The sequence below is a fragment of the Triticum aestivum genome, chromosome 5B, assembly GCF_018294505.1.
Source record: "Triticum aestivum cultivar Chinese Spring chromosome 5B, IWGSC CS RefSeq v2.1, whole genome shotgun sequence".
NCBI lineage: Eukaryota > Viridiplantae > Streptophyta > Magnoliopsida > Poales > Poaceae > Triticum > Triticum aestivum.
The window spans coordinates 458,159,617-458,177,342 of NC_057807.1; the positions used below are offsets into that span (position 1 = coordinate 458,159,617).

Sequence of the window (17,726 nt, forward strand, 5' to 3'; positions counted from 1 at the left end):
TCTAGATCCCAAAGAACATGGTTCTGGTTTCTGATCGTGGCTGTTATTTTCAGACGAACTGAACAATGACGGCAACAATGGGCTAAATAAGTCTTATTTACTCATTTGCACAATTAGGTATGATAACTGACTTTGTACTTTTGCTATACTGTCGCCTTAATTTTTGATAATATGAAGGTATTTAATGTTTGAACCAACGAAGGAATGTTTTTCACATCATTCACATGGATTTGCTTATCTCTCTTAATTTGTGAGATAATCATACTTGGAGTAACAACCTTACAATTAACATTAGTTAGGCCGTGCTTGGATTCGATGTAATTTAGTACGGAGCTGTATAACTTACATGTGTATTTTACTGGCCGCTAAGCAAATTCCGAACCGAAATGAAACGACGGACCGAGGCTTGTATCTTTTACAAGTGTATTTCAAAGGAAAAACGGTGCTCCAAACAGAGCCTTAGTGTAGAAACTAAACTATACTTTTCAACTCTGCATTTTTATGCAAATTTCTGTTCAGACTATTTATGGACATGCCTTCACCTATCTATCTGATCTTCTGACACATGAACCTATAATTTACTCCAATACTTACAGTAAAGCTTGACACTAAATACAACTTTTTGTATTTCCAAGGAAACCTTGTGATAGTGTTAAGGGCCCCGTGTTTTAGTTTCGCCCCGGGCCCCCGAACTCTCAGGACCGGCTCTGCCCCCTTCCATCCCTACAACCTACGAGCTGGACCTGGTAGGATCCCAGATCCTATCATTACTCCTTTATTATCGACAAGAGTAAATGTTCTTAACAACATCTTCATAATCATCCTCGAGACCTCGACACAACACAGCAGAAAATAAGGAGATACGTACAATCCTGAACTGAAAAGTTATCTACGGTAGGCAAAACGAGCAGCTTCACTCTCTGGTCTCCTATCATCTGCCCTTGAGATTGAAAGCACCGACATATCCTTTACTATTTCACATAACATTCAGCAAGTCACAAGCACAATGACTTATGTAGAAAGCACTGGGCACTGCCACCCTGCACTCATCCGTTGGCAGCTTGATAATGACGGAAAATATCAGGAAGGCGGTAGGTCTGTCCCTCCACATCCTGCAGAATTCCCATCCTGCGGTAGCATTCGATGCTGTCCAGGAGCGTCTCCTCCAATGCCCTCGGCGTCCAGCCCAGATTACTCAATTTTGCCAACGAAATCGGCGTGACAGGAGAGTTTTGATGCGTCTCGGCCTTGCTGCAGAAAGCAGAGTGAGAGAGTTATTAAAACCATATAAACAAGCACAAGCGTTCAGGGAAAATGTGTCATTTGATACATACAAGGAACACATGATAAGAGAAGAGACCCACCATTTTACATAGTTGTAGTCAGGGTGCGTCTTCTTTAGCAGCTCCAGCAAAGCCTTTGTGCTAATGTAATTTGGTGCGCAGATATATCTCCCGGATGATTCGGGTTTCTCGTATACCAGAAGCAAAGCATCGGCCACATCACGGACATCGACTATTTGCAACGCCGTGTCATTCAACGCATTAGGACCTCCTGTAATAAAAATTCCAGCGCTCCCAGCCGTCAACAATACATAACAAGTAGATCTCTACCATGCAATTAAGACGATGAGGTAAAAAATAATTGTGCACAAACAGAAGAAGCAATACAAGACATTATTAAGATCCATAACATCAGTCCAATCATATTTAAGAACCTTCTTCAACAGCACAAATGAGTTTTGTAGTTCTTACATAAGGGCCTGAATTGGAGATTAATGGCAGTTTGGAGCACAAGATTATAAAATGGAAATGCCAAAAAAAAAAGATTTGTATGTTGTGGCTTCTCGAATCATGAAGCAATAAAGGGAATTTCTATAGGAATTTTACAGGAATTCAAGAAGAGAGAATATCGAGAGGAGTTTTCCATAAGGTTATTCTATAGAACGTCGAAAAAATCCATAACAAATTCCAAGAGAGCCTTGCAAGTGATTACTGCATTTTTTCCATCGAAAGACATGAATTTTTTTGTGAGGTAAATGATAATCCTAGGGCAAAAAGAAAAAAAAACCGAGGGCGCCTTTTATGACATAGATGAGGAGTTCACTGGTGGTGTTGACAACAGGTTGCAATTGTGGCCCAAAAACAATACAAGGACATAAAGTAACTACATTGAGCTCATTCTTCTCTGCATATTCCCATGCTGCCTCTTCAGCAACAGTTTTAGCAAGACTATACCAGGCCTGCCAACAGAAATTGTAAAGGTTTGAACTCAGTCCTCACATGTCGCAACCATTTTTAGTTGCTGAGTAATTACCAATTAATGATGAAGTGAACTACTAATATGTTAGGAATCAACAAAGAAAATTGACATGTTAAATCTTGATGCAAATAGATTAAAGTATATGCTTAGCCTCCGCGAGTACGTTGCGACTGAATTCCATTGTTCTATCACCTCACAGTTCTAATTTCTAACTTTACTAACCTCCTTCTCCATGCATATTTTTCTGTCGGACCAGCAACTCTCGTCTTTGGGTTTACCCTGAGGCCAGTTGGGGTTAGAATGAACAGCAGCGGTGGATGACACCACCACAACCTTCTGAACCTTCAGAGATGAACAAACTTCAAGAATATTTAGGGTGCCCTTCACGGCAGGCACCATGATTTCTGACTGCAGGGTTATATTTAGCACAGCATTAGTAACAGACTATCAAGAATCTGGATTTTCAAATATTGAGATTTCAACGAGATTCTACAATGCCAGAACTTTTGTGGACCAAGTGAATCGACAGATGTGTACTAGCCTCAGGGTCGACGATCTTGTTTGCGGGCACAGGGGAGGCGACATGGAAGACGCCCTGGCAACCCTCAACGGCGGCGGCGAGCGCGGCGCGGTCGAGCACGTCGGCCTTGAACAAGCTCAGGCTCTCCGCCGCCCCCTCCAGCTGCATCAGATGCGCGTTCTTCTGGTCACCTGAAACGGCACCCCGACATTAACTACCAACCGGCGAAGCAGGCAGCAAGAAGAGAGGAGGAGCGGCCGGATCAGGCGCGCCGTCCATACATGGGTCGCGGACGGTGGCGTGGACGGCGTAGCCCCGGGAGAGGAGCAGCTTGACGAGCCACGAGGCGATGTACCCGCCGCCGCCGGTCACGCACACCCGCGGTGATGCCATCCTCCTCCTCCTCCTCCTCCTCGCTTACGGGCTGGCTCGCAGCTCGCTCGCAGCTCGCTCGGCTTTAACAGTTTCTCCACCCACTCGCCGGCAGACTCCACGGCGCAGATCGACATCCCCTCCCTCTTCCTCTTTATGCCGCGGTAGCTACGCGGGGACACGGCCGCTGACAGAGGCCATCTGCCGCTCAGTCTCCAGTTCCTCGGGCCCTCTCTGTTAATGGTAGATAAATTTTTAGGAGGTTGTTCATCAATGCCAACTGTGTCCTGTTCCCAGAATTATGAAATTGTGTCTATGGTGGAGTACCCCATCGCCTAAGATACATACGGGAGCACCCCAGCCTCCTCAGAGTTTAGCGATTCCTGGCCGTCGGATCTGGTGTTTAGTGCATTTTGGGCCGTCTGATCACGAGATGGAGGGATTTGGCACGTTGGATCAAAACGAACAACTGTAGATCGAAACAGTGTCGAAATCCTGTGCCACCGCGTGTGGTTCGAGTGCCCCGCCAAGGGCAATTTCAGTATTTCACCTGGTTGGAAAAGGGCCATATAGCACTAGGGGTAAGACCGTGAGAGGCTGAAAGCGGATTAGGTCGTTCCCCTTCCCCTCGTGCCCACTCTTCCCTCCTCCCCGCCGCCGCCAGCCATCGTCCCGTCCCACGCCTTTTCCTCCCCACCGCCCCCTTCCTCCCGGAGAAGCAGCAGCCCCCATCCGTCGCCAGCCCAAGCCCGCCACCAAGCAGCGGTTCCCAACGTTGCGGGGCGGTAGGGGGCTCAGCCTCGACCAGCTAACCCTAGCTGCTCCCCCACGTTGCTGCTGTCTCCTTCTCCCGGCCTGCCGGATCCCCGCTGTCCGCTCTCCCGGCGACGGCGGCGGCGTCCTCGCGTGAACACAGCAGGAGAAGCGCGGCTCTCCTCTTAGCCCGTCTTAGTTCTCTCTCGCTCTCTCGATCCCCTCTCCAAACCGTAAGTCCGCGCCCGCACGGTGCTTGCTGCACCGCATCCCCCGCCGGTCCTCCTTCTCCTGCGTCGCCCGAAGGGATGCAGTCGCTGCTTGTGTTGTTGCTGCCCCTGCAAGCTCGCGGATGTGCTCCACCCCGTAGGCGTTTCCATCGACTGCAGAAGGTCCATGCCGGGCCCAAACTCGAGGACCACCGTTTGGGTGGCCCATGGTTTAGCGGCTGCCGTCACGCCGGACCGCCCTCGGCCCTGGCCTAGGGTTTGGTGGGTGAGCTCAGTACCGTCTTCCAGTGGTGGACGAGGAGATCTGACACGAACCACGCACAGGGTGGATCTCAACCTCTGCTGCCTCTGCATGCCCACAGGTATAGCAGATCATCATCCCTGCCAGTGGCGGAGCTTCTCAGGGGCCAACCTGGGCCGTTGCCCCCCAGCCCATGAATTTTTTCTGAAATACCCCTTAGTATTTGGCCCATATCTCAAGCAAAATCAGCCCAAAATACATATTGTTTGCACACACACCCCCCCAGCCCATTGCCCCCCTAGATTTCAGCCCAAGCTCCGCCACTGATCCCTGCCTTTTCTAATTTCCCAAACTTAGTCTGGGTTCATAAAGAACATAGTTCATTTTCCTAACTAATGTCAGAACCATGGTGTAAATGCCAAGTTGGGGTACTGGTGCATCAACCAAACATTGGTGTCTCCAAAAACAGGGATTGTCACTTTATATGTTGCTTTTGAGAAGATGTATTTTATTTTCCTTTTAGGCTGGTGAAATAATTGTGTTGATGTCTAGATAGTCCATACTGGTCCATTTCAATTTACCATTTTCGTAAAGTGAGATGGATTTTTCATGGTAGTGCCCGGTGGTGGTTGCTTTGTGTCACATTTCCAGATACACATGTAGTGGTGTTCTTACTGTATATGTGATAATGCCAAGGATTTTAGCCAATTAGCAATGTCTATATCTCTGTAGTTTCTTAATTTCTATATTTGAAGATGGCCTTAGTTGGTCGGAACGCAAATATCAAGATATGCTGATTAGTTTTTGAGATGTTCCATCAGGAATAAAGATGGCAACTTTTGGGGGCAAGGTTATTTTAGCTGAGATGATAGGTAAATATCAAGTCCGATGATTGCTATGACGTGCAAGAGGGTGTTGAGCTGATAGGTAATTGCAGGAGTCGATGATCTGTATATTCCAGCACCGTTACTCAAGGTAACTTATTTATCTTTATAACCAAGTACATCAACTGAATTTTTCCCATGCTGAGCTAGCTTCAACTGTTCCTGTTTGATTATGTCGTATTAGTAGTTGTAATAGTTCATGGTGTGGTCAATGCCATCTAACATCATATTCTACCTATGGTATTGAACATTTTAGAGTAATCTCAAATATTGGATTTTGTATGAATGTTGCCATCGAATGTCATATTGTGCATACTGTATCGTACATTTTAGATTAATCTTGAAAATTGGATTTTGCCTGAATGTGGCCGATTAACTTGTGTCATAGAATTTCCTTATGACTCCTCTACCGCAGGGTCCAGCAAGGGCAGCATTGATCTCTCCTTATCTACGGCCTATATGTGATGGCCACCACCAGTTTTGAAGCTGGTTGAGGTGGGTGTCTGATCCATTGGTCCTCCCTGGATGAAGTAGTTCATTTTCTTCAGAAATTGCACATTTTCCTCTTTCTTTCTCGATCTGCCTCTTCCGGCTGCTCTCAGCCAGCGCCGCTTCTCACCGTCTCACTTGTGGTCTCTCCCTTTTGTTCTTGCAGGTCCTTATCCTCTTTGAGAGGTGGCACACATACTATAGAAGCGCTCCTGGACTGAGAAGTATCTTTGTCCCAAAGGTAACCATATCAATGGTTTTGTTCATTTGGTTATGCATGAGGGAGTTCCATGGTATTTACTTAAATTTGAGATATTAGATTTACGCTATTAGCGAATGAACACCTGGATGTTGCACTAAAATAATCTAACGTGTAGCTCTATATTAGATTTGCTAATTTTGTCCTCTCTCCATGTGCAGTTGCATGACAACTTTTCTCCCCGTGGAACATATTATGTATCTGCCATCTATCATGGTACTAATGATACTCTCCTGCTACCTTGGTACTTTAGTATGGTACGACTTTGCTGAAAAAGCCATTGCTTGTAATACTAACAAATTGTAGGAATAGGATCCGCTGACATCAATTTACTGCTCTGGATTAATTATTGTCCAAGGACCGTCTAAAGATAGATTTTCAAATACTGAAGGCGAGTTAGTCTATTCATTGGTCTGTGTTGTACATTATGCAACAGTGAAACTACAACACAAAAAATTGTTAACTTGTAATGACATACCAGACCATGATATCATCATGTAGATCTGCTACTTCTCTTCCTCGATCAGACCACCGGTTGCATATATCACATCTCGTTGCATATGTATTTGCTTTTATTTTTTGCTTTGAGCTTAGTATGTCATTTTGTGCAGAGTCCAGCAAATTCTTTTCTTCTGCTTGATATGTTATAACATGCAAGAATGTATCTCACCAGATTTGTTCCATTTTTAGGTTTATGAGAAAATGGAGATGGTGGACTCCTGATGACGAAGTAATTGTGATGAAGTGTGGATGTCCCTGTTGAGACAAAGCATCAGGATTGGCGGCAATTAACTGTTGGGGAACGTAGTAATTTCAAAAATATTTCTACGCACACGCAAGATCATGGTGATGCATAGCAACGAGAGGGGAGAGTGTCCGTCCACGTACCCTCGTAGACCATAAGCGGAAGCGTTATGACAACGCGGTTGATGTAGTCGTACGTCTTCACGGTAACCCTCCGGCACTCCGGTTTTCTCTGAAATCACCCGGAACACTTCCGGTGTCTGAATATAGTCGTCCAATATATCAATCTTTATGTCTCGACCATTTCGAGACTCCTCGTCATGTCCGTGATCACATCCGGGACTCCGAACAAACTTCGGTACATCAAAACTTGTAAACTCATAATAAAACTGTCATCGTAACGTTAAGCGTGCGGACCCTACGGGTTCGAGAACTATGTAGGCATGACCTAGAACTATTCTCGGTCAATAACCAATAGCGGAACCTGGATGCCCATATTGGTTCCTACATATTCTACGAAGATCTTTATCGGTCAAACCGCATAACAACATACGTTGTTCCCTTTGTCATCGGTATGTTACTTGCCCGAGATTTGATCGTCGGTATCCAATACCTAGTTCAATCTCGTTACCGGCAAGTCTTTTTACTCGTTCTGTAACACATCATCTTATAACTAACTCATTAGTTACAATGCTTGCAAGGCTTAGGTGATGAGTATTACCGAGAGGGCCCAGAGATACCTCTCCGACAATCGGAGTGACAAAACCTAATCTCGAATTATGCCAACCCAACATGTACCTTCGGAAACACCTGTAGAGCACCTTTATAATCACCCAGTTACGTTGTGACGTTTGGTAGCACACAAAGTGTTCTTCCGGTAAACGTGAGTTGCACAATCTCATAGTTGCAGGAACTTTGTATAAGTCATGAAGAAAGCAATAGTAACATACTAAACGATCAAGTGCTAGGCTAACGGAATGGGTCATGTCAATCACATCATTCTCCTAATGATGTGATCCCATTAATCAAATGACAACACATGTGTATGGTTAGGAAACATAACCATCTTTGATTAATGAGCTAGTCAAGTAGAGGCATACTAGTGACTTTATGTTTGTCTATGTATTCACACGTGTATCATGTTTCCGGTTAATACAATTCTAGCATGAATAATAAACATTTATCATGATATGAGGAAATAAATAATAACTTTATTATTGCCTCTAGGGCATATTTCCTTCAGTCTCCCACTTGCACTAGAGTCAATAATCTAGATTACATAGTAATGATTCTAACACCCATGGAGTCTTGGTGCTGATCATGTTTTGCTCGTGAGAGAGGCTTAGTCAAGGGTCTGCAACATTCAGATCCGTATGTATCTTGCAAATCTCTATGTCTCCCACTTGGACTTGGTCCCGAATGGAATTGAAGCGTCTCTTGATGTGCTTGGTCCTCTTGTGAAATCTGGATTCCTTTGCCAAGGCAATTGCACCAGTATTGTCACAGAAGATCTTCATTGGTCCCGATGCACTAGGTATGACACCTAGATCAGAAATGAACTCCTTCATCCAGACTCCTTCATTTGCTGCTTCCGAAGCAGCTATGTACTCCGCTTCACATGTAGATCCCGCTACGATGCTTTGTTTAGAACTGGACCAACTTACAGCTCCACCGTTTAATAAAAACATGTATCCGGTTTGCGATTTAAAATCGTCCGGATCAGTGTCAAAGCTTTCATCGACGTAACCGTTTACGACTAGCTCTTTGTCACCTCCATATACGAGAAACATATCCTTAGTCCTTTTCAGGTATTTCAGGATGTTCTTGACCGCTGTCCAGTGATCCACTCCTGGATTACTTTGGTACCTTCCTGCCAAGCTTATTGCTAAGCATACGTCAGGTCTAGTACACAGCATTGCATACATGATAGAGCCTATGGCTGAAGCATAGGGAACATTTTTCATTTTTTCTCTATCTTCTGCTGTGGTCGGGCATTGAGTTTGACTCAACTTCACACCTTGTAGCACAGGCAAGAATCCTTTCTTTGCCTGATCCATTTTGAACTTTTTCAAAATTTTGTCAAGGTATGTGCTTTGTGAAAATCCTATTAAGCATCTTGATCTATCTCTATAGATCTTGATGCCCAATATGTAAGCAGCTTCACCGAGGTCTTTCATTGAAAAACTTTTATTCAAGTATCCTTTTATGCTATCCAGAAATTCTATATCATTTCCAATTAATAATATGTCATCTACATATAAAATTAGAAATGCTACAGAGCTCCCACTCACTTTCTTGTAAATACAGGCTTCTCCAAAAGTCTGTATAAAACCATATGCTTTGATCACACTATCAAAGCATTTATTCCAACTCCGAGATGCTTGCACCAGTCCATAAATGGAACGCTGGAGCTTGCACACTTTGTCAGCACCTTTTGGATCAACAAAACCTTCCGGCTGCATCATATACAACTCTTCTTCTAGAAATCCATTCAAGAATGCAGTCTTGACATCCATTTGCCAAATTTCATAATCATGAAATGCAGCAATAGCTAACATGATTCGGACGGACTTAAGCATCGCTACGAGTGAGAAAGTCTCATCGTAGTCAACCCCTTGAACTTGTCGAAAACCTTTTGCAACAAGTCGAGCTTTATAGACAGTTATATTACCATCAGCGTCAGTCTTCTTCTTAAAGATCCATTTATTCTCAATGGCTTGCCGATCATCGGGCAAGTCAACCAAAGTCCATACTTTGTTTTCATACATGGACCCCATCTCAGATTTCATGGCTTCTAGCCATTTTGCGGAATCCGGGCTCATCATCGCTTCCTCATAGTTCGTAGGTTCATCATGGTCAAGTAACATGACTTCCAGAATAGGATTACCGTATCACTCTGGTGCGGATCTTACTCTGGTAGACCTACGAGGTTCAGTAGAAACTGGATCTGAAGTTTCATGATCTTTATCATTAGCTTCCTCACTAATTGGTGTAGTTGTCACAGGAACTGGTTCTCGTGATGAACTACTTTCCAATAAGGGAGTAGATACAATTATCTCATCAAGTTCTACTTTCCTCCCACTCACTTCTTTCGAGAGAAACTCCTTCTCTAGAAAGGATCCATTCTTGGCAACGAATGTCTTGCCTTCGGATCTGTGATAAAAGGTGTACCCAATAGTCTCTTTTGGGTATCCTATGAAGACACATTTCTCCGATTTAGGTTCGAGCTTATCTGGTTGAACTTTCTTCACATAAGCATCGCAGCCCCAAACTTTAAGAAACGACAAATTTGGTTTCTTGCCAAACCACAGTTCATAAGGCGTCGTTTCAACGAATTTTGATGGTGCCCTATTTAACGTGAATGCGGCTGTCTCTAAAGCATAACCCCAAAATGATAGCGGTAAATCAGTAAGAGACATCATAGATCGCACCATATCAAGTAAAGTACGATTACGACGTTCGGACACACCATTTTGTTGTGGTGTTCCAGGTGACGTGAGTTGCGAAACTATTCCACATTGTTTCAAGTGTAGGCCAAACTCATAACTCAAATATTCTCCTCCACGATCAGATCGTAGAAACTTTATTTTCTTGTTACGATGATTTTCCACTTCACTCTGAAATTCTTTGAACTTTTCAAATGTTTCAGACTTGTGTTTCATCAAGTAGATATACACATATCTGCTCAAATCATCTGTGAAGGTGAGAAAATAACGATACTCGCCGCGAGCCTCAACATTCATTGGGCCACAAACATCAGTATGTATGATTTCCAACAAATCAGTTGCTCGCTTCATAGTTTCGGAGAACGGCGTTTTAGTCATCTTGCCCATAAGGCACGGTTCGCAAGTACCAAGTGATTCATAATCAAGTGATTCCAAAAGTTCATCAGTATGGAGTTTCTTCATGCGCTTTACACCGATATGACCCAAACGGCAGTGCCACAAATAAGTTGCACTATCATTATTAACTCTGCATCTTTTGGTTTCAACACTATGAATATGTGTATCACTACTATCGAGATTTAATAAAAATAGACCACTCTTCAAGGGTGCATGACCATAAAAGATATTACTCATATAAATAGAACAACCATTATTCTCTTATTTAAATGAATAACCGTCTCACATCAAACAAGAACCAGATATAATGTTCATGCTCAACGCTGGCACCAAATAACAATTACTCAGGTCTAAAACTAATCCCGAAGGTAGATGTAGAGGTAGCGTGCCGACCGCGATCACATCTACTTTGGAACCGTTTCCCACGCGCATCGTCACCTCGTCCTTGGCCAGTGCTCGCTTATTCGGTAGTCCCTGTTTCGAGTTGCAAATATTAGCAACAAAACCAGTATCAAATACCCAGGTGCTACTACGAGCTCTAGTTAGGTACACATCAATAACATGTATATCACATATACCTTTGTTCACTTTGCCATCCTTCTTATCCGCCAAATACTTGGGGCAGTTCCGCTTCCAGTGACCAGTCTGCTTGCAGTAGAAGCACTCAGTTTCAGGCTTAGGTTCAGACTTGGGTTTCTTCTCTTGAGCAGCAACTGCTGTTCTTCTTGAAGTTCCCCTTCTTCTTCCCTTTGCCCTTTTTCTTGAAACTAGTGGTCTTGTTGACCATCAATACTTGATGCTCCTTCTTGATTTCTACCTCCATAGCTTTTAGCATTGCGAAGAGCTTGGGAATAGTCTTGTTCATCCCTTGCATATTATAGTTCATCACAAAGCTCTTGTAGCTTGGTGGCAGTGATTGGAGAATTCTGTCAATGACGCTATCATCCGGAAGATTAACTCCCAGTTGAATCAAGTGATTATTATACCCAGATATTTTGAGTATATGTTCACTGACAGAACTATTCTCCTCCATCTTGCAGCTGTAGAACTTATTGGAGACTTCATATCTCTCAATCCGGGCATTTGCTTGAAATATTAACTTCAACTCCTGGAACATCTCATATGCTCCATGACGTTCAAAACGTCGTTGAAGACCCGGTTCTAAGCCGTAAAGCATGGCACACTGAACTATAGAGTAGTCATCAGCTTTGCTCTGCCGGACGTTCTTAACGTCGTCAGTTGCATCAGCAGCAGGCCTGGCACCCAGCGGTGCTTCCAGGACGTAACTTTTCTGTGCAGCAATGAGGATAATCCTCAGGTTACGGACCCAGTCCGTATAATTGCTACCATCATCTTTCAACTTTGCTTTCTCAAGGAACGCATTAAAATTCAACGGAACAACAGCACGAGCCATCTATCTACAAACAAACATAGACAAGCAAAATACTATTAGGTACTAAGTTCATGATAAATTTAAGTTCAATTAATCATATTACTTAAGAACTCCCACTTAGACAGACATCTCTCTAGTCATCTAAGTGATCACGTGATCCAAATCAACTAAACTATAACCGATCATCACGTGAGATGGAGTAGTTTTCAATGGTGAACATCACTATGTTGATCATATCTACTATATGATTCATGCTCGACCTTTCGGTTTCCGTGTTCCGAGGCCATATCTGCATATGCTAGGCTCGTCAAGTTTAACCTGAGTATTCTGCGTGTGCAAAACTGGCTTGCACCCGTTGTAGATGGACGTAGAGCTTATCACACCCGATCATCACGTGGTGTCTGGGCACGACGAACTTTGGCAACGGTGCATACTCAGGGAGAACACTTCTTGATAATTTTAGTGAGAGATCATCTTAAAATGCTACCGTCAATCAAAGCAAGATAAGATGCATAAAGGATAAACATCACATGCAATCAATATAAGTGATATGATATGGCCATCATCATCTTGTGCTTGTGATCTCCATCTCCGAAGCATCATCATGATCACCATCGTCACCGGCGCGACACCTTGATCTTCATCGTAGCATCGTTGTCATCTCGCCAACTATTGCTTCTATGACTATCGCTACCACTTAGTGATAAAGTAAAGCAATTACAGGGTGTTTGCATTTCATACAATAAAGCGACAACCATATGGCTCCTGCCAGTTGCCGATAACCTTCGGTTACAAAACATAATTATCTCATACAATAAAATATAGCATCACGTCTTGACCATATCACATCACAACATGCCCTGCAAAAACAGGTTAGACGTCCTCTACTTTGTTGTTGCAAATTTTACGTGTCTGTTACGGGCTTTTAGCAAGAACCGTTCTTACCTACGCATAAAAACCACAACGATAGTTTGTCAAGTTGGTGCTGTTTTAACCTTCGCAAGGACCGGGCGTAGCCACACTCGATTCAGCTAAAGTGAGAGAGACAGACACCCGCCAGCCACCTTTAAGCACGAATGCTCGCAACGGTGAAACCAGTCTCGCGTAAGCGTACGCGTAATGTCGGTCCGGGCCGCTTCATCTCACAATACCGCCGAACCAAAGTATGACATGCTGGTAAGCAGTATGACTTGTATCGCCCACAACTCACTTGTGTTCTACTCGTGCATATAACATCAACGCATAAAACCTGGCTCTGATACCACTGTTGGGGAACGTAGTAATTTCAAAAATATTCCTACGCACACGCAAGATCATGGTGATGCATAGCAACGAGAGGGGAGAGTGTCCGTCCACGTACCCTCGTAGACCATAAGCGGAAGCGTTATGACAACGCGATTGATGTAGTCGTACGTCTTCATGATCCGACCGATCCAAGCACCGAACGTACGGCACCTCCGAGTTCAGCACACGTTCAGCTCGATGACGATCCCCGGGCTCCGATCCAGCAAAGCTTCGGGGATGAGTTCCGTCAGCACGACGGCGTGGTGACGATGATGATGTTCTACTGGCGCAGGGCTTCACCTAAACTCTGCGACGATATGACCGAGGTGGAATATGGTGGAGGGGGGCACCGCACACGGCTAAGGAACGATCCGTAGATCAACTTGTGTGTCTATGGGGTGCCCCCTGCCCCCGTATATAAAGGAGGGAGGCGGGAGGCCGGCCGGCCCTTGTTGGGCGCGCCAGGAGGAGGAGTCCTCCTCCTAGTAGGAGTAGGACTCCTCCTTTCCTACTCCTACTAGGAGGGGAAGGAAGGGGGGAGGAGGGGAAGGAAAGAGGGGGGCGCCGCCCCCCCCCCCCTCCTAGTCCAATTCGGACCAGAGGGAGAGGGGGCGCGCGGCCCTTCCTGGCCGCCCCTCTCTCTTCCCACCCAGGCCCATGTGGCCCATTAACTCTTCGGGGGGTTCCGGTAACCCTCCGACACTCCGGTTTTCTCCGAAATCACCCGGAACACTTCCGGTGTCCGAATATAGTCGTCCAATATATCAATCTTTATGTCTCGACCATTTCGAGACTCCTCGTCATGTCCGTGATCACATCCGGGACTCCGAACAAACTTCGGTACATCAAAACTTGTAAACTCATAATAAAACTGTCATCGTAACGTTAAGCGTGCGGACCCTGCGGGTTCGAGAACTATGTAGACATGACCTAGAACTATTCTCGGTCAATAACCAATAGCGGAACCTGGATGCCCATATTGGTTCCTACATATTCTACGAAGATCTTTATCGGTCAAACCGCATAACAACATACGTTGTTCCCTTTGTCATCGGTATGTTACTTGCCCGAGATTTGATCATCGGTATCCAATACCTAGTTCAATCTCATTACCGGCAAGTCTCTTTACTCGTTCTGTAACACATCATCTTATAACTAACTCATTAGTTACAATGCTTGCAAGGCTTAGGTGATGAGTATTACAGAGAGGGCCCAGAGATACCTCTCCGACAATCGGAGTGACAAAACCTAATCTCGAATTATGCCTACCCAACATGTACCTTCGGAAACACCTGTAGAGCACCTTTATAATCACCCAGTTACGTTGTGACGTTTGGTAGCACACAAAGTGTTCTTCCGGTAAACGTGAGTTGCACAATCTCATAGTTGCAGGAACTTTGTATAAGTCATGAAGAAAGCAATAGTAACATACTAAACGATCAAGTGCTAGGCTAACGGAATGGGTCATGTCAATCACATCATTCTCCTAATGATGTGATCCCATTAATCAAATGACAACACATGTCTATGGTTAGGAAACATAACCATCTTTGATTAATGAGCTAGTCAAGTAGAGGCATACTAGTGATTTTATGTTTGTCTATGTATTCACACGTGTATCATGTTTCCGGTTAATACAATTCTAACATGAATAAAAACATTTATCATGATATGAGGAAATAAATAATAACTTTATTATTGCCTCTAGGGCATATTTCCTTCATTAACATGCTCCTGACTTTCTGTTTGCTCCTTTGCATATCCAGAATTAGCAGTGCCAGGCGGTGTAGGTGGACCTATGTTGCTTTAAGTCAACTAATTACTTTGATGTTAAAATTTCCATGTACGAATTCATGTTAAGCTCTGCACTTCTATTTTCTCTTTCCAAGTCTCCTTCCATTACTATTTATTTTCGCTATAACAGTTGAAGTCATTATGAATCTGTTTGTTGCATTCTTTTCAAACTTGCAATGTTAACAGTGTTTACATATTTCTTATGCATCTCTAATGCTACCGATGAACATATTTCTTATGCATTCTTTTTGAAACTTGCAATGTTAACAGTGTTTACATTTTCATATGCATCTCTAATGCTACCAGTGGATGTAAGGACTGATATGTTGCTCTCACCTACATTGTTGTTTTTTGCAAGCGCATTCTTCTTTCTATTGCGATATTCATTTGGATCTTTCAATTGTGAAGTGCCATCTTCTGCACTTCACTCTATAGGCACAATGGTATTAATTTGTGTTCAATCTCAATATGAAATTTGAATTCTGTATAGCTTGCATAGTGCCTGGGTTCATTAGCTAATTATATTATTGTTTGTGTAGATCTTCCATATTATCATTAGCAAGATGAAGCCTGTCAAGTATTGGCCACTACTATCTGCATTAGCTTCGCCTCACAAAATACCCTTTTCACTGGGAAGGAGGAAGTAGTAGTTCTTAGTAATGGTCAGCTATAAGCTATCGTAGATGTTCTTTGATTAACAAAGACAATGGCCTACTTATCGATGTTTGCAGCTCTTCGTTCTCAATTGTCTATTATCTCATTATGTTTATGAGCAGCTACAACATTTGTTGCAATACTTAAGCTTGCCGATATAAACTACTTGGCTATATTTATAGAACTTATGTATTTATGCTTTGTACTGAACTTGATGCAATCGAGTTCAAATTAGTTGTCCTGAGCAAGCACTATGCCTTGCTTTGGGTACATTTTTGCTTGTATGCTTTGAAGTAAAATTGTAGGTCAGTTATCTTGGGAATAATACCTTGCTTTTGGTATATCCTTTTATCTGTATGCTCTATGCTAAACTCGGTTATCCTGGGCAGTAGCTGCATTACTCTCATTATAACTTTAATGTTTGTGGTCTGTACAAAACTCAGTTAGCTTGACCAATTACTGTAATATCCTTTGGTTGTACATAATGCTTTTGTTGTATTGAAGTTTAGACGTTGGGTCACTGTGTTGAGCTAGGCACCGGTGCGCCAAGGCGCACTTCCGATCTAGTTCCAACGAATAAAGCACACACATCCAGATATTCAGTTCGGTGCCTAGGCTCATCTGCATCCGGTGAACAGTAAATTCAAAAAATACTTAAAAAGTTCAAAAAAATTTGAAAAAAAATTAGATCGAAGATGCTCCAATACGTGATGTTCGTGCCAAATTTCAGCTTGTTCGGACATTTGAGGAGCTCATGGCAAAAAATAAAAAATTGGACAAAACTCAAATTAAACAGTACGTGAATAGTAAACTTTCTTAAAGCCCCAAAATTGGTCTTTTTTGCTAAGAGCTACTGAAATGTCCAAACTCCACAAAATTTGACACGGACTTCACACACATGAGCATCTAGCATCATAGAAAATGCGGATTTTTTTTGAATTTTTTACTAATTTAAACGAATTTCCTGTTCACCTTGGGTGCATATGCACCCAATAGCCAAAACGCCGCGTCCCGTACATTTGCATATCTCCGGTCTACTAGTATCAGACATAAGTGGATCCTAAACCTCTGTTTTGTTGTTCCTCCTCTTCCATCATTATAGTGATTTTGCCAGAAAACCTGGTAGCTTGGCAAACCAAGTCACCACCAATATCATGTGTTCCAGCCAAACCAACTCATGAACACCGAAATCTTCGGTCATATTTGTATTGGATGTGGTTTGAATGCTCCATCGTCTCGTGCTTCTACAACACCATCTTGGTAGATAGTTAGCCTAGAATATTAACTTTGTAAATGTATTTATACTTGTGACTGGCATCACCACTACTTGCATTGCATATCGCCAGATGCCATTTTGATGAGTATTTTTATTTATTTAAATTGTTCCGCGTGAGTTTTCTTAGATCAAGTAGGAAGTTCTTTAATAGAGCTCAGCACCGTTCGATCGAAAGGAGGAATGAAAGTGCGCATGAGAAGGAGGGAGGGGGGTTACCTAAACCAGTGGCGGAGCCAGCACCCGGCGAGCTGGGGCAGCTGCCCGGGCTCCCATGCTGCATGTCCATGGAACTGTAGTAGAGAAAATTAGATTAGTGAAGAGTTTGCTTGGGCAAAACCTTATTAACATGTTTGCACGTCAATCTTGCCCGGGCTCTAAACTTGAGCTAGCTCCGCCACTGACCTAAACAATGGCGACCAACACCCTAGAGGAATGACCTCACTGAGGTGTCAATACCTCGCCTTTTCCGCGTTTGGCGGTGGACTACAACATGCGGAGACATAAGGCAGAGTTGGAAGATGAGTCGAGCAAGGTGGAGAGCACCCAATAATAGGGTGGGGAGAAAGAGGGGAGCGTGTTTTTCGATAAACGTGTTTTGCCAACTGTTGTGTTCTGATTGTTTCGGTCGAACGATCACGCCCAAGTGCATCCGTTTCAACTAACGAACATCGAACACAGTTCCAGACTAATTTTCCTACAAACAAAATAGTACATCCAGACTATGTTTGA

The 17,726-nt window shown here is 43.6% G+C and overlaps 1 protein-coding gene across 3 annotated transcripts; it reads right to left on the minus strand.

Moving 5' to 3' along the window:
* Positions 1–687: 687 nt before the first annotated feature.
* On the minus strand, positions 688–3,436 carry LOC123112445 (cinnamoyl-CoA reductase 1). Of its 3 annotated transcripts, XM_044533425.1 has the most exons (6): positions 3,064–3,436; positions 2,804–2,973; positions 2,485–2,670; positions 2,171–2,242; positions 1,365–1,554; positions 697–1,251 (listed from the first exon to the last, which is right to left on the minus strand). In XM_044533425.1, exons 1-5 carry the CDS (start codon positions 3,173–3,175, stop codon positions 1,537–1,539), a joined length of 558 nt encoding a protein of 185 aa, XP_044389360.1. In that variant the 5' UTR covers positions 3,176–3,436; the 3' UTR covers positions 697–1,251; positions 1,365–1,536. The 3 variants fall into 3 exon arrangements, with proteins under 3 accessions (XP_044389358.1, XP_044389360.1, XP_044389361.1); XM_044533423.1 differs by having other exon boundaries at positions 688–1,251; positions 1,365–2,242; XM_044533426.1 differs by lacking the exon at positions 2,171–2,242 and having other exon boundaries at positions 699–1,251.
* Positions 3,437–17,726: the final 14,290 nt, after the last annotated feature.